Here is a 21,780-nt window from a genome sequence, read left to right on the forward strand (position 1 = left end):
TTAGATTAAGAGTGGGAAATATTTGTATTTCCAGACTTTATTGCCTATTTAATTCCCTGTCATACCATCTAAATGTTGTATTGACTTGTCCTCTCTTCATTTTTTTCTTCCCTACTCCATGCATCCGCCTATCCTTTCATCCTTTTGAATCTTTGCTTAAATATTTTCTATTTCAGTCTTTTCTTCAATCCATCCCTCGTTCTTTCCTGAAGTCCCTGTGTTCCAGTCTTTCCATTATTTCTTAATTCCCATGAATATTTCTGTGTTTAAAGCCTGACCACTGTAAAAACAGCAAAATCTAGACTGGCCATTTGTATTTGACAATTATAAAGAAACACTGTATTACCTTGCAAATAATTAGCCTCAAAAAGTCCAACACCAACTGTAATTTCATCACTGTTTAAGAATTGTTGATGTCATTGGACTTTTTTTTTTTTTAACATGTTCCAATCTTATAGAGAACAGAATAGGGTCTACCTCTAACTATGGACTGTTCTGTTACCTAGAACACAATCTAAAATATTAGGCTACTTGACTAAACTTAATAGTCTAGTTCACTTGTTGCCTTGATTCAATATGAAATCTTTAAACTTACAGTGACTAAATTACATGAGCCTATTTAATCATTTTCCTACATAGCCTATGTGAAAATAAAATTCTCACTTTTATATACACTAATTTCTGATTTTTTATAGTTTGTGTTAAAATTTTGGTTCCCTTTGTATTTGTTAAGATCAGTTTTTGACAACTGTTTTGACCCTTATTGCAATAGCTACAGAACAACCCTAGAAGATGACACTAATAATTGGATTTAATTCTATTTAAAAATATATAATTTACTAAGCAATATTGAAGTGGTAAGAATACACATACTAATAATGATGACTAAATCATTCAATTTTAGTCATTTTTCACCATTTAAGGACTCTAGAAAAATCATTTAGAATTTAGGGATTTTCAGCTATAGAATTACAGGTGCGGTGAAACGTAGGCCTAGAGACCAAGTATAGGAACTTACTGCATGTCATAATAATGGTTTATCAAATGAAGACCCCTTTCACTTTTTCCACTCCAGCATACTTTATTTCTGCTCCTCCTCTTCATCCTCCTCCCTGCCTGTCCTCGGTACCCCTCGGTTGTCTGTTCTCTTGAAGCGGGTTCAGGGAAGTGTTGAGGGGGCGGATTGACTTAATTTTCTTCACATCTCGCTTAGCCAATAACTGTTGTGCACATCTCAGCTGGCAGACATTTAAAAGGGAGACAGTCCGGCGCTGAAGCAATTTGTATTAAACCCCCACGTTGGCCCCCGTCTATGGAGCGCGTTGTCTCCCAGTTATCCAGAGTGCCATCAAAGTCCAGTCGACCGCTGTAGGTGCAAGAAAGGCGAAAGGCTCACAGGATCGCATCATCCCTCTTGAAGAATTTGGAGAATCGCCTAGGTATGCCACTACCGCCTACCTCTACCAGTTAAATTAGTAGACGTTTGCTGAATACTTGGGTTGATAACGGGTCAGGGGATTGCATTTAGGTTGGCTAACTCAACAGACATTTATGTGTAAGAAGATTATTCTTATGCACTTTCAAACACAAAAAGTTCTATCCGTGCGTATTTACGCTGCGTAAAAACCTTGAGGTTTGTGCTAAACTCTCCCAAAGATAAAAACGTGATTATTTTTTATCCTCTCTAGGGATGGCCGTCTCAGCGCACACTCTGTGCAGTATGGTTTTCATCATCGGACTGCTGTCATCTCCCGCGGATTCAAAAAGAAACCGAGCCTCGCAAGGGGCCATTCCTCATCCTGACAAAAATAACCCAAACGAATCGGAGCAGCAACCGCAGCCCCCACAGTCGGGATCCAGGTCCCGTCAGAGGCCGGGCTCAACCTCACCAGCCGACGAGGTGCTGGAGTCCAGCCAGGAGGCTCTGCATGTGACGGAGCGCCAGTATTTGAAACGGGACTGGTGCAAAACGCAGCCTCTCAAGCAGACGATCCATGAGGAGGGCTGTGTCAGCCGCACCATCATCAACCGCTTCTGCTACGGACAGTGCAATTCCTTCTACATCCCCAGGCACATCCGCAGGGAGGAGGGCGCCTTCCAGTCCTGCTCGTTTTGCAAACCAAAGCGGTTCACCACCATGACTTTTACCTTGAACTGTCCGGACCAGCAGCCTCCCACCAAGAAGAAGCGCATCCAGCGCGTCAAGCAGTGCCGCTGTATCTCCATAGACCTGGACTGAACACGCTGCAACAATCCGCAGACGGTGTTGGTAGAGAAAACGAGCGCCTGTCTCCATCTGGAGATGTACACGGACGTTTTGTAATATTCTCCTCTTGCACAACCAAAAAAAGACAGAAAAAAACCTGACATACAACATTGAGCAGTGACGTTTTACTCCTTGTTAATTTCAAAAACCCTACTGCACGGAAACGCTAACTCCAAACGGGCACAGTTTACTTTTATTTTTTTTCCTGCGCACGGCTTCCTTACTTTACCAAAAGCAGCAGCAATGAGACAGGACTCCAAAAATCATGTTGCAACTTTCAAATCACTGTTTTCTCCTCAAACCAATCCTGTATTTAACGCATAGTGTTTGTAGAACTGGATGTATCCACTGTGTGGAGTTTGAAGAATGGATATTTGTAATGAAAAATGAAAATGTGATAATTTTTTATTTCGACATTTCAAGAATCTTTTGAGGTTAACCAAACTGATTTCTGTGAATTTCGAAGCTTTACTGGTAAAATATTTCATTTTTATATCTGGAGTCTATTTAAAAAGTCTTCAAAGTAAAGCAGACTCATTTTTATAAAAAACAGTATTTGGTTAGTATTGAGACTAAATAGTTTTAAATGTAAATGTAAAGTCGTTTTGTTTTAATCTGTTTGTTTATTCCATTTGATTAAATTATCTATTAAAACTAAATAAACAAATGCTGTTCTACCTTGCATTTAATTCTTGTAACTGACAATCAGTTTTGGTATTTTAACTGTGCACATTTCCAGTGGCTTCAAGCAGATGATGCAAAGTTATTTTTCTAAAATGCAACTTTGTCACTTTTATTAAAGTTACTGGTTTAAATTAGCTTTCTGCACCAGGCTTGGCATTGTAGGTTATTCCATTTTACAAGTGAAGATTGCATTCATACATTTTAAAAAGCTTAAATTTAACCAACTGTATTTTTAATTGCTTCATGCAATCAAGACAAAAGTTTAATATTTCTGGTTTAATAATTCTGGATGTTTCGTAGAAACATCCAGAATTCCTTTTGAGTTATTTGTCTAAATCTGTTAACCACACAAACTTTAGGATTTTCATTGTCAAATTCAACAATAGGATCACATTATTTACATTTTTAATTTATCCGAGATGATTTGTGTTTTGATGCATTATTGAGTTTCTAAAATATTGCAACATTTTCCACAAATCTGTCCAATACTTTAACCATTGTGTGTTAATTTTTACATCTTGGGCATCTACTGCATTTAGATACTATCTTATTGATGTGTGAATTATAAATTTGTTACTTATTTCCTTGAAAGATAATGAGTAACAAAGAATACATTCCAAACATCCTTTGAGAAATTACTGATATTGCATTTGCAATATACTGTGATGTCCTAATGGATCCAAATTTAAAACAGAAGCAAATACATTTGTTTTAATGTACAGTATTAAGACCTCATACAAATAGGTTTGTGCTTCAAAATATAGTTATGAAAAAAAGAGAAACCTTCTTGTTCAAATAATTTTTTTTAATTTCAGATTCCAAGAAGCCATTTTAAATGTCAAAAACAATGTTCTACTGCCAGACTTTATTCTGACTCACAATTTATTTGACTGCTCAGCAGTTTTAAGAATGACCAAACCCTTCTAACAAATCAAAGTATGAGATCTACACAGTACAGGCCTTTAAAACTGAACAATTAGTATACATCCATACCCAAACTGTTTCACTTGGCATTATAAGTATATTTTTGAAATTTAAAATAATTCTATAAAAGGGCGATACACCTACATAAGGAACTGCTGACGACAAATTGATGTAGCATCTGCTAATTTATATTTTCCTCGCCACTTGAAGAAACTTGAAACTGTTAAAGGCTTTAGATTTCCCATACAAATAAAAGACACCTGTAAAAGAAAGTACAGAGGGTAAACAGGGAATTGGAGAATCCTATTAATGGAAGTCCATCTGAGGTATTACAGCTCAAGTTCTGTCTTCAAAAGTCAATCCTAGCAGCACAAAGCTAAGCATAAAAGGCAGCTCAGTTTACTTTCTTTTTCAAATATGCACAACTTACAAGTAGCATCCATGTGAAAATATATATGTTTTCTAATTTGTCAAGAAACGTTTAACTCAAAGTTACAATGAGAAGGCAAGCTGAAAAAGTAATAAATCTGATGTTTTCTTTTGTTTTACATGAAATAATGTTTTTTCTTTACATAAATAGACTTTGCTTTACTGACAAAAGGTTACGTGATATCTGTACATACAACTAATTTTTAATACTCGATTTTCAAAATATAACTTCTATTCTAACATGGCTTCATAATGACATTAAAAGTATAATCCTATGGTTTTGCATAGTAAAAGAGGTGCAAAAGAAAGGAGCGCAAGCAGGCTGAACAAAATGCACGCAGGCATCAGAACAGAGTACAGCGTACAGCTACTGCAAGCGGGAAAGTGCATAAAACTGTGCAGAGTACAGTGAAATAGAGATTTATTTCTTTTTTTATATCACAAGTGAGTGTACAGCCAGGTGATGTTGAGTTCTTCTGGTGTTTTTATAAGTTTGTGTTTTTTAGGAGGCCAATGCTCTGAGCCAGACTCGCTGCCAGCTGCTGTTCGCTTCTGGCCATCACCCGGTTTAGCTCAGTCTGGTGCAGTGCAACACACAACAGAAGCAAACCATTTGTGCGCATCTTCTACACAGCAATCTGTGCACCCGAAAACTGTAGATCATTCATATTCCTCAAAAATATGCACGGTCCCTGCAGATCCTTTGACATGACACACTGGCAAAAGTTTTTTTTTAATGAGGAGGGGTGAATCAAAGACATTACATACTGCAAAAGACGCTGCTAACTTCCTGCTCTGAGAATGAAAGATCTGTTTTGTCAACAGGGATTTTGCTCTAAGAAGACAAGAGACAGGAAGCAGCATGTGTTCCTACAACACTGCCAGGGGCTTAAAAACTGTGAATTTGTCAGAGCATTTTCAGTTTCTCCTGTAAGCTGTCAGATGAAATTTAGAAAAGTGACAATCCCCAGCTTCTGTAGATCCAGGAGGAAGCTTGCAGAGCTTGCTGAGAATCCCAGTGAACCCCAGAGACCTACCCCAAGCTGGGCAATCAGAGGTCGTGGCTTGCCGGATGAATGAGGTCAACCTTTGGCCTTCAAGAGTCCCATCACTTCACCGGTGTTGCCTGTGGATACCCACTGCAGGAGTTGAGCAAAAAAAAAAAAAGCTCAACATGGAGGTAGAAAGGAGTGTAAAGGATGGGGCTGAAGGTCCTGTTAGTGGAGCAAAGATACAACAGTAAATCTGCTCAAGTTTTATTGTGTTATTGTGAGGCAGGTGGAAAATGTAAAATGGATGGGGTCTGCAGGCTTCCTCATTGCAACCTTTCTTCTTCTGCCTTGCCACTCATCATTTCCTTCAGCTGGACGGCATGTTGGCTTCCTTCTGCCGTAACCTCTCTTTCTGTTGGCAACAACAACATAAAGATTAAGCGTATTGATTTCAGTGTTGACGCAAGAGTGAGGCAGCTTTAAGGGAATTTCATTACTGAGGGTGAATAAATATTACTTCTTACCAGACTGTTGGCATTAATCTTTTTGGTTTCCACTCTTTTTTCTGCTGTGATTTTCTTAATGTTTTCTTGAGCTTCCTTCAACCTTTGGAAAAACAAACACACAAATACAATGATTATAAATTGTTAGTTAAATTAAAACAGGACATATGGAAGAGAAACCTCTCATTAAGATGATCTTTGGAAAATATGTCCAGCGACATAAAACAATATTTTCTCTTAACTTTTTCACAATTGGAAAACTTCTATGTATTTTAGTTGGATTTTATTTATGACAAACATAAAGTGGACCATAACTGTGAACTGGAAGGAAAAAGTTAAATGTTTTTCATAATGTTTTATAAATAAGCATCTAAAATACTTATCTACATCTAAAATATACATGTAAATTACTTGTCACGCATATCCAGCGATTCCAAGTCTTTTTTGCAAAGTAGCTTAATCCTTGAACAAGCCTCTGAACAATATTTTGCACTTTGACTAAGTCATTTTGTCATGATTCTCTGAACTACATAAAGTTTTATACCAGTACAGCTCATTTACCATAAAGGTAGAACATTTAGTTCACTAAATAACAATAAATTTGGGTTCCAAAACTCATTAAGACATACAGGTGGCCTACTTGCACTTTCAAAAAGTACTGCAAACGTGATGCGCACATTAGTATATTCTCAGTTGACAAAGAATCATTATTAATCTATGACGTCCTGAAATTCTTAAGGAAATTCAGAATTCAGCTTATGTACAATTGTTGAAAAAAAATATATAAATAAATATTGACGTTTATTATTTCACTCTGTATTGAAAGGGAAACTATTTTTAATTTGAAACCATATTGTGATAGTTATCAAAATTGTTCTATAAAGAAAGAAAACATCTTTTTCATGTCGCCCAGCACTACATTAAAATTGTTACAGCAACACAATTGGAAAAGATTTAACCAGTGTGAATACTTTTGCAACACAATGAAGGTAAATGTGCAAGGACTAAGCCTGCATACAGATGCTGTTCTGAGTTTGTGGTCAGTGAAAGCCTTTTCAAGTGAGAAGTTGTTGAGAATGACAGAGATAATGAGGAAGCCTTTAAAAACCCTTGGTTTAATGACTGTGCAAACAGTATTTAAAATAAAGTTAATTGTCCATAAGCCCAATCAGCTGTAAGTAATGTGATACATGATAGCAAATAAGACGGAGCACATGGATTCATTATAGGGGGGCGATGAAAATCTCCTTGATGTCACTGGGAATGATGAGGATTCAACACGATAACTAGAACCACAGCCTGGAAGTTTGTTTGGACAGTGTTTATTCTCTGCTTCCCTTTAAGAGCTGCAAGTTGTCTCTGCTCACAAGGGTCTGTGAGCCTTCAGGCTAGACGGCCAGTATCATCACCATGTTCATCAGTCCCTCCCTCGATGTGCAGCTTTTTTGAAGGCCACGGGCCAGTAAAGCCAGGCGGCAGCCAGGAGGGTCTCCTGTCTGTCCGTGGAATGCCCCCTCCTCACTTCCAACCCCCAAAATGACGCCTCAGGTCAGAGGAGAGATCATAAATTTAGACCCCGGTCCTCAAGAAAGAGGACTAAGGCTTCAGTTACTCCCATCTGCCTCCTCTTTGATGGCTTCCCTCTTTGCTTTAATTACAATCGCTTTGTGCTAATTTGAGATGATCTGAAGATCTACGATGGCAGGTACAATAAATTACAGATGCATCAGTGCATATCACCATTCGCATTCTAAGAAATACCTGAATAATTTCAATTCAATATTTTAGAGAGAAACTTTTTAAATTTGTCAATTCATTAGATTTTTCAGAGAAAAATCCTGGAACCCTTGCTCCTCCAGCCACTCATTTTTACCACACAGGAAATGAGTGGTAAAAAAAAAAAAAAAATCCATCAAAAATCAAACTCACCTCTCCTTGGAGATGGTTTTGCTTTGTCGTATCCAGGAGTTCTTGAAGTCGTTGCAGAACTCATACCAAAGCATAAAGATGTAATTTGGGGTGACTTCTTTGTCACCAGCCTTTGGCTTTATACCAAAATAATTCACCACGTCCTGGAAACTGCAGAAGGAAACATAACAGGTTTGATCTCTGGTGTACTCTGTGGTAAGCACCACATGATTTCTCAACAATACATTGAACAGTGACTGGTAATGGATGACTTTACATTGGTCAAAACAAACAAAACAAAAATTGATCAGCAAATTCGCAATGGCCAACACAACCAGATTGTGCTAAATACAACACTCTTTGGTGTGGAGGTTGTTACCGAGAGAAAAAAGATCTTTGCTTCAGGTGTTTCAAAATAAAGTCAGAGAAAGCGGAAAAAGTGCTAAAAGCTTCTAAAATGGAAAGCTTATTTTTTATCAAAGTTTTCTCTGGTTGTCTACTCAGTCTACCACAACAGGAAATTAAGCTTCAGTATAAAAGAGGAAAATGACTGTATAACAGCAAATTGTTCAATTTGTTATATTGAATCCATTTGAGAAGTCAGATTTGATTTGTTGTGGAACAGTCTGGATTGGAAAATATTGGCAGATTTCGGTAATAATACAATTAAGGTATTAGTCTAACGACAGAAATCTGTAAGAAATAAAGCATGCTAATTGCTAATAAAATAAAAGAGCTTAAAATGTCAGCTCTTTAATCTAGTCATTGTTTTAAAATAATATGTTTTTTTTTGTTTGTTCTTTTGCTCCAGAGCTGTGTGCTATTGACTCCGGTCATTCACACACATACTGTATGTCATAAAAAATTTATGCTTATTTTATTTTTATGACAAAATGCTTGATTTTTTATGCTTGAGGGAAAGCTTTTTCCCCATTATGATGGAATGGAGCATTAGACTACATTTACATGTGTGAGCCTAAATCTGTTGTGTCATGAGTAGAGGAGGTGCTAGAGATTAGCACATTAGAGTTGATACAATATTGGTATAAGATCTGATACTGACATCATTCTTGGATCAGGTCTAAAATCCAGATGCACAATCTTGCTTTGCTGGAGGTCATATTTTGATTGATTTCGTCTAGAAGTTTTGGCAATATATCAAGAAATGTTTCAAATGTACATTTATTTTTAGATTCAACAGATTATTTATAGCTCAGACACATGGCCAGAGCTTGTCACAGACATCCAGAGTCTGTCAAAGGGGTTAGTATGTGCTAAAAATAGATTTTCCAGATCAGAGCTTTGAAAGAGTAGATACTACTGTAAGCACAAGAAGTCATGAATGTTTAAAAAAAATGGAGGAAATGAGATTGAAAGAGTATTTCTACCCTGCCAATGCCACAAAAGAGTGATAGTAGAGATAGCTCTATTATTGCATTGGCCGCCGCTGCCTTCAGGGAGTAAGTTGTTAGAGAAAAACCACAGAAGGTAAACACATAAAAGCAAAATCAATGCAATGCTCTAAAAGCATACCAACTGTCAGGCAATAATTTGAGTGAGACAGAGAAGCACAAAAAGGTACAAGACTAATAGGTTCTGCTTCAGATATTAAGTTAATTGTAACTGTATCTGAGGTCCTCACAAGGGTCTCAGCATCGCATGAGGCATGGAAAGTTGTGTTCTGTATCAGATTCTCTCTACAGACCAAAACATGAAAGAGATTGTCAAGCTTCGCCTGTCCAGTGGCATGATTAAAGAGGGCTATCATTCAAAGGATGCTTTCTGTCGCTCTGACACTCAGATAGGCCTTGATCTCCAGATGCTAGGTGGCTATTTGAAAAGCTAATCTAGTACGGAAATTTCTGCAGAAGCCTGCTTTACGTTTTCATTATTTTGTCAGGGCTACGCCGTATATCATCCTGCGCACAAAGATAGAAGAACGACAGCTCTGAGATATTTGGATTGACCAAACAGATGACCGTCACAGGTAGCTTCGATGCAGCTGGCCTGCCTTGCCATGACGAACAGGAACTCTTCTCTGTCAGCTCCTCTCCTGACCCTGGGTCATCATGTCAAAGCTTGCACAAATCAAGCTATGAGATTTAGCCATCTGTGCACTCATCAAAACAAACCATAAAACAGATGTAACAAAAAAACACAATAGAGACATCTGTTATTTTCAAATGCACACACAAACAAACTAAAAACACCTAGACGTCTATAATCTATTCAATAAAGCCATTTCCGTGAGAGAGTTTACTCCAGTGTCCAATGCCAGCATTCCTCACTGACAGTTATAAAAAAAAGAACCACTTCAGAACTCAGAGCAGTTGTGAGAATCACGGGAAAATTTAAACAGGGAAATCTTTGCATTCCTTTTGTTTCCTCAGTAAAACAGATTACTCAAGTAACAGCATGTTTATGGCTGAGTCAGCGCAAGTGCGGATCAGAGGCCAACTTCATCATGTAACCCCATAGTGGAGCATAACACACCAGCTTGCTCCAACCAAAACCGTAGCTGTACAGTGACTGCAGAGGTGGCACCGGGGCCAAATGAAATTGAGCGTGATGGTGGAGAAGGAAACTTAATGAGACAGAACTGAGCAGGGGGAAAAAAACAGAAAACATCAGTGGAGGCCCAAATACAAAGCAGACAAATTAGGTCTGCATGCTGAGATAAAGGCCAACTAATGATCAAGCAGGAAATTTACTTGGTATAGATTTAATTCTCATTAAGTGTAAAAAGCTTAAGGCAGTTTAGTTTGAAGTATTTAGGTATTTTACCAAAGGAACATCTTTATGTTTTTCTTCATTATTAATTCTGTACAGTTTCTACTTGTTTGAAGAGGGTAACGGTGAATTGCAAAAATATTCATACATCAATACATTTTATTGAAAAACCTGCATTGGCAACTTTAAATTGAGGAGTATGAAGACCTTTGCGAGATATAGTATATAATCTAGTGTAACAATCACCTTAAAGAACAAAGAAGTAAATATTTTCAAATATGATCTTATATAGATGTATAATGTAGAAATTGTCTTGGACATAGACAGTCAATTTCACTCCTGAGAAGAAGATTCTCATTGTTCAACGTTTTAGAAACTAACAACTTTCATAATATTTTAACAGAAAAGAGAACAGGGACAATGTACTATTCCCTTTTTTAATTTAAAAGCAGTGGTCTAAATCATTTATCATCTTATAATTTAAAAAGCTAATTATATTTTAAGTTAGCTTGATAAGTTATTTTCTTATCAAATAATCTATTTTTGAAACGTGACGCCAACACAAAAAACCAGACGGTAAAAATAATTACCAGACATAAGATTTCTGTATCGAATGGAGTTCTTGCTGGTCTTGTGTCATATTCTACTTTTCTGAAATTAAGCTTAGCTGCAGGTCAGAGTCTTCAAACTAAATAATAAACAATTCAAATATATTGGTCTCTGTGAGAACTAAAGCAAAACTTTTTATTTTTTTCTTTAACTAATTCAAATTAGTTAAATTTGAATTAACTAATTCAAATTAGTTAATTTGAATAAACTAATTCAAATTAGTTAAACTAATTCAAGTTTAAACTAGTTTAAACTTGAATTAGTTAAACTAATTCAAATTAGTTAAAGATATATTTAAATTTATATTTAAATATATCTTTGCATATACAGTATGAAGACATATTTAAATGTAAATGTAGATTTTCTCACATAAATCTACATTTAAATATTCAGGGGGGTTTTACAAGAAAGTTTGCAGTAATGTTAAATTATCATAAGACATAAACTTATTCTGGAATTATTTCAACAGTGGAATTGTCAAATGTCTTAAATGTTTTAGTTATAAAATCATTATTATGTGTTTATTACATTTTAAAATATTTCATAATTATAATATAAAATTCACTTTAGTGAAAGTGTCTCTAGAAAATACAGTCTCTCTGGGGCCTATGCAGAGAACGTAAACACATCTATCATGTAAGTCCACTTACAAACAATTAAGGGTACTTTATAATTGCTACTGCATTATTAAGTTGTTTTATGTTCTAAGAAATGAATGTTCAAATTATATTAAATTATGTTTATTTATGAAGTCAAGTCACATGGAGAAAAAACCCCACAAAAAAACTGATGTTAATAGTTGAAATAATCCCCTACATCATGATGAGTTTACTGACATTCTAAAGTTATTAGGTTCCTAGGAAAATTAAGATTAATAGTATATAATTACAACATGTACAACTGTATACAGATTCTATTTTACTAAGGTACAACAACAATTAATTTCTCAAACATACTACTAACGTATCCCGTCCCTGCAACCAGCTCAGATCATCAAGTTGAGCCTATTGCATCTGTTTGCTCTAAAAGACCTGTTCTCCATTTCATTCAGCTGTAATTTTGTCATGGCTACGGTTTGTACGAGAATCGCTCATCCAGCGCAGATGTGAGAGCCCACCCAGAGCGCCCACTGACACTCATATTCATCAGAAAGCGTGTCACTTTTATGAGGTGACTCTGTGGGAACCTAAGCAAGACAGACTCCTGCCTCCCTCTTGTTTAACCAATGAGCCAGCCTCCCCGCCCTCTTTTTAGATTAAATTAAAGGAAAACTTCATTAAAAGCAAAGGTGCTCTCAGCTGTGGGGGCCTTTTGATCAATCTTCCCTTCTAAGTTCAACACCTTCATTACAGTGGTGTCACTCATGCACACGCACAGCCTAGTCCATTTCAAGATAGAAATATCACGTCAGCGTGAGGGAGGGATGCAGAGGCTGAGAGGTGTAGCCATCCCTCACTGACCATCCTGGCTCATAACACCAACAAAAAGCAGAGCAGTTCAAAGATGTTCAACGCAATCAAATCTTTTCTTGGTAGGCTTCATTTTCTCATATCCAGTGTCTTTTACCCTCATCTGTATGTGTTCTCGTGATTTATTTTGAAAGTTGGAGGGTTACAATATAAAGCAAACAAACCTGCTCTCTATCCAAACAAGGCCAAAATAATCCATTTCCTTTGTTTGTCTGCTCCACCATCTTTTTCCAATATGAAATCTTACAGATCTTGCTCAGACAGCGAGCTCGGCGGCTGCCAGCATGTCTTAAGTCCATAAATCTATGTTTCGCGGGAAGACTTTTGGGAGTCTTCTGGGTAAGACACGCAGATAAGAAAGACAGCAACTGTTGGGAGGAAGGTTGGGGCATCCAGGCTTTTGTGGAAGATCATTGGTGCTTTTCTCAGACGTGAGGTGTGTGCTTTTTTTTTTTTTTTTATCTTTGCAGTAAATTTTAACAAACCTCAACATTAGCACAGGTGTATACCGAAAGAACAGTGAAACACAGCAGGCCACTCATCCAATGCCTTTCCAGGTAATTTTATTCAGGCAGATAAATACAAAGAAGCTCTTTTAACTTTCTAGAAACTTTATCAGCTCCTGACAATATCAGTTAAACAGATTTAAACATTTGTGTTATCAGATAACAGCTATGTTTACAACAAAGTGGTGCTATTTCCTGTTTCAAATACACTCTCTGTAGCTGGTTGTAACATGACGAAGCTATATTACACTATATTACATAATGCCCCAAGATCAGTTAGTCTCATAAATCAGAGTTCTTTTCCACCCCACTGAGCAATCTTTGTCACAAATAGACACAATCAAAAAACCCATGTTTTCCATTTGACTCATTTTTGTTTTATGAAGATCAACTGTACTGTTTACCCTCCAGCACTCTGTGGTTTCATTGATAAATATCCAGTGAAAAGTGACTTTGACAAGTTTTTTTTTTCTGAAAAGTTGTATTTTTGATGATGGGTGGTTTGGATGTATATGTAAAAAAGTGCATTGTACATCTAGTTTTCCATATAATTCTCAGGAATTACATTTTTTTGAATCAATCACACATAATTTTACTTTAAAGATTACAAAAGAGTCTGTGTGAATTAGTAATTAACACAGTCAAGAATTAAATATACATATTAAGCTAATGTCTGTTGTCTAATAATAATAATGATAATAAAAGACATTACAACAATTCTACTCTGTTGTTGTACATAATCTGAAATAAATGAACTAATCAATAGTAGTTAGATAAAGAAAGTATGACTTGAAAGTCTTAGAACTACTTGGACATGTCAGCTGCTTTCAGCTCCCAACCAGTTCAGAGGCCGAAACACTTTTTGCTTAGGAAAAGGGGCATGAGGAAACATCAAGACATGGGTCAAAACCAACAATCTGCCATTCTCAGTATTGTTTCTTTTTAACAAACAGTTGTTGGGACAGAGTTTTCCCTCTCAGCAAGGCAAGAGATGGGAGTGTGGGAACCGGGCATCTTCAGAAATCTAGTCAGTCCAATTTCAGACCACAGTGAGGCCCTCAATCTTTTCCTTAGTGGATGTTGTATTCCTGAAAGCAGATGTGCCCAAGTTATTCTCAGAGTTTGAATGCATCTTCTTCATTTTTCCCCTCTTTGGTAAAACTCACCATGAGTACATAAAACTGTGCCATAAAACACTGTTGGCTCCTGAGAGACAAACAGTCAATAAATATTAGACTTTAACCAGTTTGAATAACAATAAAAACTTTACTTCTGTCTTTTCTCATCATAAAACTTCTCATTAATGTACAGAAGTTGGGCAGAATTGGTGTATAACCTCTGCTTTGTTGGGTTTCCTTTGTGTAATTTTATCAAGAGATATTTGGTAGATATTAGTTTTGGAATTAATACATTTATTTCTTGATTATAATGGTGACAGACCTTATTTTTTTCTTCTTATAACCTTGAATAGTGTTTTAGGTTTGGTTGTCATTTCCTCTTTTACCTCTGATAAAGATTGTTGAATGGAAAAGTGAAGATTTTTTTGGGTGTGGTTTATAACCTTGATAGCGTTACATTGTGCTTCTTCCCTACCTTTTCTGAGCTCCATTGAGCCGGTCCTCTTCAGCAGAATGCTGCTTTTGAGCTGCAACATATGATAAAAAAACATAGGACTGATCATTAAACAGAGAAAGAGACTGAGTCTCATTGACTCTAAAGGAGTTAAGAGTTAGATGGTGCTGTGTTTATCTGCCATCTATAGCGTTATCGTTAAGAAATGCTAAAGCTTAAGGTGGCACAGACTCAGTTAACACTGATTATTAAGCACGTTGTAAAGTTTGACATGGCTCTGCATGTTGACATTCAGATGTGTGAGTGTGTGACGCCTGGGCTTTGGAGGTGGGGAGCTGCGGTCTGTTTGTTGAGGTTTTTTTGTGTGCATTTGTGTACATGTGTTGGCATATAACTGCATGTTGTAGCTGAAGCAGAGAAGCTTGGGAACCGAAGGCTCTTGTGGACTCCTGCCATGTAAAAGTGTCTAAATGCAAGGCAGATGTGTGCGGCGGGCCAGGCTGAGGTGCAAGAATTTATCTAGGGCCAAAGAGTGCCTGTGATCTCAGATTTATTGCATTTTTCCAGATTCATCCTTTTTACAATGATGGGGGACCTTTTCTACTTGAAGATTTAAGAGGGGGAAGTCTCCAAAAAATTGTTCAAAGGCAGGTTTGGGGGTCTTCTGGGAGTAGGTGAGCTAAAGCCTGCGATCAACAACCCCTTTTATTTTTAGTCCTTTTTTACTTGTATGTTGGGTTAAACCTAATGATGGGAGGGGGGTGGTCATGTCTGGAATAAAAGGAGGAGGGGGAAGAAGAGAGGGGCCGTGACCAATGGTGTTAGTCTCAGTGGGGGTCAGGCTGGCGCCTGAGGTACCCCTCTGGTGTGACTGCAGAGGTGGCACAGGAGCCGAGAAACTGAGGAAAAGAAAGCGGCCAGGAGAGGGGACGTGTGAAGCTTCTCTTCCTCCGCTCCACGTGTTAACATGAAACCACTAGTCGCTAACTAGAAAGTTATGAGACGTGCATGCTGAGAAGGACAATAAATTAGGGCTTTAAAACTCTGACACACTTTTCTTAACCGCTGCTTAAACCAGCAGCCAGATAACAAGATGAGGAGCAGTCTGAAAGAAAAAAACCCTACAAAATCTCATTCTTTCCATCTTATTTTACATCTGTTAGAAAAATAATTGTTCTTAAAATCTAAGAAAAAAAACAATGTACTGGAACATATATTGTTAGCAAATTCAAGTTACTGTGGCATGCAACATATTCATACCACCTAAGTTTTTGCAAATCTTTTTTTAATACACAAACTCCTTATTTGGATTTTATTGACATTGAATAACATAAGAACAGTACTTCAAAAACATCAGAAAAGTGAGGTGTACATTTATATTCAACTTTAATACCTCAATTAAAAAACAAATGCAGTGCACATTAGTTAACAAGCAGCTAAATAAAATTCCAAAGACAGGTATAATTTTGTGATAAAGTTTATTGATAGTTTAGATTATACTATATCCCAAGTACTGCTCACACTAGACAGGTGCCACAAACTACGTCAGGGAAATGGCACACATGGGAATGACGAGACTTGTTGAAAAAATGTCCAGTATAAAGTTTAATATTTAGTTGTTCATTTTATGCACAGGAAAAATGTAATTCTGCACATCAAGATTTCATCTTATACAAACATCTCCATTAGTTCCAGCTCAATTTCTGCTGAGGGTATATGCAAACTTACATGCTTGCTGTAATATGTCATATCATGTGCAGGACACATGTATGTAAGTGGGACTTTCTGACTCTTTAGCCTGGATAAGAAACTTACTTTTAATGATGAATCAGAGTTTAACAGCCTCAGCTGCTCTTTGATGTGAATGCTGCTGACTTGTTTTTTGCCCTCGTCATGGAATCATTGCAAACACCGATAATTTATACCTTTCCCGTCAGGGAATGAGCTCAAGGAAACTTGTTTATCAAAAATATTTTTTACAAGTTTTCCACTCAAAGATCAATTTTTAGGATGTTTGGAGAAAAAAAAAACTATCAATCACAACCAAGGCTGCTTTAAAAGCTTCCAAATATTAGGCATGTCAATATTTGGTAAAATGTTAGCTTTGTATACAAAAGCTAAAAGTTAACCTGTACAATAAGTTATGGAAGTAATTGGTTGCTAAACCTTCTCAATAAATGTTAGAAATTATAGATTTACAAGAAATCTGCATTAAGGAAATCCACAATTTTCATTCTACAAGGAGACACACATGGGGACTCCAGTTTAGAGTATGAAAGTATAAGTTCTATTCATCAGTATTGGAAAAATCTCCTAAGGTGCAATGTGTACTTTCATACTGGCAGCTGATTACATTATTTGACTACCACAGTGCAGAGGGCTGAATGCAATTCTACAATTCTATGATTTTTTGACAACTACGTAGTACCCTGTCTTGGTATCAAACAGAAAACCCCAATGAAATACTTTTTGATTGTAGCATAACAAAATATAAAATAATTGCAAGGGGTATGCATACTTTAGCAAAGAACTTTACATATTACCGTACATCATGAACGTAAATGATTAACACTTTTAAATGACTAAATGAATAAATGTAACATTTTATTTTAACACCAAACAAAAAAAGATTTCATCTCGACTCACCAGTTGACAGAAATGCCTCCATCTTCTGCTTAAAGGGCTGCAGGTGTTCCTCTGATGAGTTAGTGCAGACGTTCTCCACATTCTTCTCACAAGCTGGTAGGAGGAATAAAAAACAGAATGAAAGAAGGTGAGTAGACAAAGAATTTAAAGGTTCACAGTGTACAAATGATTCAATGGAAGGAGTCTCAACTGTTCTGTTAAATAACCTGGGTAAACAATGAATGATTTGTCTTAGAAAGTCTTCATGCATGCAGGAAAGTATTTTGTAGAAAAAAAAACTGTAATGTAGCCTAAAAAGGGCTAATGGCACATACCCCAAATGTCATCTGAATAAAATTACCAACCACAAAGGGGTAAACAAATCCTTAAAACTCTGGAGTAACAATGTTTCCAATAAAAAAAGGCCACAAATGTGTGTTTGTTTCCGTTTGTTTTCTGCTTTGCAGGCTGTTTTAACTCTGATTTGTTTTGACCTGCAATTAAACTAACAAACATGCATAAAGAAGCACCTCAAGCCAAAAAAAAAAAAATCTAACTACTATATATACTGTATATATACTGTATGTTGTTTTCAGATTTGTTGCTCAATTTGTGTTGGAAAGATTTTTCCCTAAGTGTGATTTGAAAGCTGCTTTTTGAATTTACTCAGGTAATTTCTCTCTAACTTTAAAAGTAGTTTGATCACCTTACACATTTAAGTGTGACAAAAAAAGCAAAACTGACCATGTCATTTAACAAACACTTTTTCTTACAAGAGTTAATAAAACTGAGAAAAAAATCTAAAAACATAAAAACTTATTACCTCCTATTTTTCGTATTTGTTTAATTTTGATTTATTTTCCTCCAATACATATAGAAACAGTTAATTACACATTCCTGTAATTAACTGAAATGACAAACCTGTCTATAAACATAATAAAAATAGGAAACCTTTATTTATGAAATGTTTTAATGGAGTTGTTAATCTCAAGCTGAGGTTTTATTTTAACATAATTGCAGGGTTTTTTCTTTAAGCACTGATATCAGCTGCTTCTACATGGTTTGCAAATGAATAATTTATTGCTTAACGTGTTAATGTCTAATGACTTCAAAAAGACTTTTGCAAAAGTCTATTCAAAAACATTTTACTTGCAATAATGTAGAATTTCCCTGCTTGCATAGTATTTCGTTCTTAGAAATCCGGGCGCATGTTAGTGCAGCAGATGTGTTTGTGGTTTGTAGATGGCTTTTGGTTATCGTGCCAAATGATCCAACTCACACCAGCTCAGAGGAAACAGCCCTGACTGAGCGCGTGCCAGCCGAACCTTTCCCCATTTCCTCTCAACTGTAAGCCTGTGTAACTATACACACAGGCGTCTGGCGAAACAACTTAGGCACAATCCTCCAACCTGTAAGTCATTAATGGCTGCAATAAATACCTTAACTTGCTTATGACTGCATAGCTAAATACTTCTGCAACAGAAAAAGGACATTAACAGGTCTAACCGCTGTCTCACTTTGCTGCGTCGCTGCTTTTACATCCGAGTTCGGCTTGGCTCTGGCATGCTTGCATGAGAAGCTCTTGCACCTGCAGCATGACACTCAACTAAATATTTTATTTATTAAATGTCTTGATAAATTAAGAAGTGCGCCATTTAAACATTATGAATCAGGGCTTATCAAATACAACCACAAGGTCTGGATGAGAAGTGAGTTTACAATAAAATCAGTGACCATGCAAACACACCAATCAATATATTCTGTTTGGAGAAACCACACTTTCCGGCCAAAAATCCCCCAACTCAAAAGCACCTATTAAAATGGCGCTCAAAACAGCAAGTCTACAATTTAGAGGCGGCTTGCTTCCAAATGTGGTCCAGACAGTGTAGGCCACAAGGAGGAAGCCCACAATAAACACAACAGCTGTAAAGAATAAAACCAAAATGTTAGAGTTTTAAACATTGTCTTAGAGTTGCATACATGTCTGGAAAAGCCCAGTCACAAGTAGGATTCTGCTGTAAGCCCAAGAGTTGGTGCCATCAGGCAAAACGGAAGACCACAGATCTTAGAGCTCTTGCAGAAAACAGTTTTTCTCCCTAACCACAAATAAATGGTCTTCTAATTGGACTGTATGAAACAAAATATTTTTGTGTCAAACATTTAAAAGATAACCACTTTCACTAATGTGGATTTTCTTTTCTTTGACTTTGAGCACTCACCAGCAATTTTTTCCTCCAGTTTATGAAAATTAACCAGAAATAGTAAAGAAATTCAAAACTGCTTTTTTATTTTATTTTAGGATTTTACGGTCAAAATCTACCTTTTTATGTTTGCATGTATCGACAATCTTGACATCTATTTTACTACAATCAACGCAAACATTTCTTGATACACATTAGGGTTTTTTGATTGACTGAGATAACATTTTATCCTTTTCAGCTCTTCTCCCACTGAAGAGCTGTAAAAAATCAAAATCAAAAAAGTGCAGCATGTATTTGTATTCACCCTTTGATTTAACAGTTTGTAGAACCACCTTCAACTGCAATACCAGATACAGGTCTTTTGACCTCTTTAGCATGTAGAAACTGAATCTTTCACCCAATTTTTTTGTCAGATAGCTCAAGATCAGACATAATAGATAGAAAGAATCTACAAACATTCATGTATTCTTGCAGATTTGAATGTGGAGGGGGAAAAAAATCCAATATACCATGCAAAGCCATTCTATTGTGGCTCTGGCTATATTTTAAGTCACTGTCTAACTGGAAGATGAACCTCCAATACAGTCTTAAGTCTTCTGTAGCCTTTAACAAGTTTTCTTTTAGGTTTGGACTATGTTTAGCTTCAATTATCTTCCCATCAACTCTGATCAGGTTCCTTGTCCCTGAAGAAGAAAATAATCACTTTGTGTCATTGTAAAGATGGTGTTGTAAACATATTGTGCAGCCTTAATTTTCCTCCATGTAGACTTTTTTTCATGCCGGTCATGATTTTGAATACTTTTGCAATACAACGCACACAAAATACACCAAAGTATGAGGTTTAGATGTGTCTTAGTTTTTGTACAGAGATTTATTGATTGTGTATTTATACCATAATTTAATGGCATGCTGGCTTTCTGTTTGGATCTGGGAACATATGGGTGGGTGTACAAATAATGGATGTCCTAGGATTTTATCCAGCTATTTAGTTTTATTTTGAATTGGAAACAAATTTCCTTTAGCTGCTTTCCAACTGCGATTCTAGAGTGATGTGTTTGTCAACGAGTTAAAGAAAATCACTGAAAATATGGCTTTAATTTAATATTCATCTGCAAGTTATTAAAGAAACAAGCCCAAAGGAAAATAACTTATCTAGTGGATTTATTTGGTCAGGAAATGTTTTGACTGTGTTTGATATTCCAAATATTTGATGCTCTCTAAGGAAGATGTAGACAACAAATATAGTAATCCACAAAGAGAGGATAAACAGAGCTAATCAGAGTATAAAAATGATCTCCTGAGTCACTTAAACTCTTTCATATTAGGGTTTCCAAGTGATTTAATATCTTAGTGGATGAGTATTCTATAATATGAGGTAACTTGTTAACAGCTATGGAAAAAGGTAAAACTCCTCAAGTACAAAGTAAAATGCATTGAAATAAATACATCTTCCTGTTGCAGAAGCATCTCAAACACATCAAATTTAAAATGTATATTAACCTGAGCACTGTTACTAATGGAAAGAAATAAACATATAAGAAAATAACTATTTTTAGCAAGAATTAAGGTGATATAATTATTAGTCCCCCTGCTGTTAATACTACCAACCGCTCTTTCCCAGTAGGACGGCAGTAAATCTTTTCTATAACATTTCACAAGGTTGGAGAGGCAAAGAGAGGCAGGGATCTTTGGCCAATCCGCTCTGCACAATCTCTCCAGATGATACAAAATGATTCATTACACCAAAGAGGTGAAATGAAACTAATCAACATAAGATTTAGGTCTGGTGACTGGAAACATTCGTTTTGAGACAGGTGAACCATTTCTGTGAGTATGAAGCCATATGTTTTTGATCATTGTCCTACTGAAAAACCAAATCATGGACACTTTTTTCAGTTTTCTGGCAGATGCCATCATAATTATGTATTTAAAATCTTATGGCATGTGATTCTACAGGTCCTAACAAGGTTCTTAAAGAATCAGGAAGAAAAGCAGGCCCAGAGCATCACAGATCTCTGGGCCTGCTTTGTTTTTTTGGCATTATCTCCAAATAACAAGTTGACATGTAAATAGCATATAATGTAGACTTACCGGCTCCAAAATATTACTGTTTGCTGCCGTTTTCTTGCTAAGCATAGTAGCAAGATAAACATAGGCCCTCATGTGTCTAAGTGTCACATCATATTTATACCCCATGGAAAGATAAAATCTAGGATTTTTTATTAAAAGTTCCTTTAAACTGATCAGCTTAAAAAAAAACAAAACATAGTTTAATATCAAAAATCTTTTTACTGCATGCATTATTGTTTCCTGACATTGAATATTTCCTCAACTGAACAATTGTAAATTAAAGATTTCATTT

General features: G+C 36.3%; 2 protein-coding genes across 3 annotated transcripts in view; one reads left to right on the forward strand and one right to left on the reverse strand.

The window, feature by feature from the left end:
* Positions 1-920: 920 nt before the first annotated feature.
* On the forward strand, positions 921-3,084 carry grem1b (gremlin 1b). The gene is made up of 2 exons (XM_028000162.1): positions 921-1,439; positions 1,689-3,084. Exon 2 carries the CDS (start codon positions 1,691-1,693, stop codon positions 2,237-2,239), a length of 549 nt encoding a protein of 182 aa, XP_027855963.1. The 5' UTR covers positions 921-1,439; positions 1,689-1,690; the 3' UTR covers positions 2,240-3,084.
* A 650-nt stretch (positions 3,085-3,734) lies between these two features.
* Positions 3,735-21,780, reverse strand: part of LOC114133995 (formin-1) — a 56,844-nt gene continuing 38,798 nt past the window's right edge. For both annotated transcript variants that reach the window (XM_028000164.1, XM_028000163.1), the window contains 5 exons: positions 17,239-17,331; positions 14,614-14,665; positions 7,728-7,877; positions 5,820-5,901; positions 3,735-5,707 (listed from right to left, as the gene is read on the reverse strand). In XM_028000164.1, coding sequence (XP_027855965.1) covers positions 5,663-5,707; positions 5,820-5,901; positions 7,728-7,877; positions 14,614-14,665; positions 17,239-17,331 — 422 coding nt within the window. In that variant the 3' untranslated portion in view covers positions 3,735-5,662. The remainder of the gene's footprint in view (positions 5,708-5,819; positions 5,902-7,727; positions 7,878-14,613; positions 14,666-17,238; positions 17,332-21,780) is intronic.

This window comes from Xiphophorus couchianus, chromosome 19, assembly GCF_001444195.1.
Source record: "Xiphophorus couchianus chromosome 19, X_couchianus-1.0, whole genome shotgun sequence".
In the NCBI taxonomy this organism is placed as follows: Eukaryota; Metazoa; Chordata; class Actinopteri; order Cyprinodontiformes; family Poeciliidae; genus Xiphophorus; species Xiphophorus couchianus.

Coding starts and splice junctions, on each gene's coding strand:
- grem1b (XM_028000162.1), top strand. CDS start 1,691: ATGGCCGTCTCAGCGCACACTCTGTGCAGTATGGTTTTCATCATCGGA.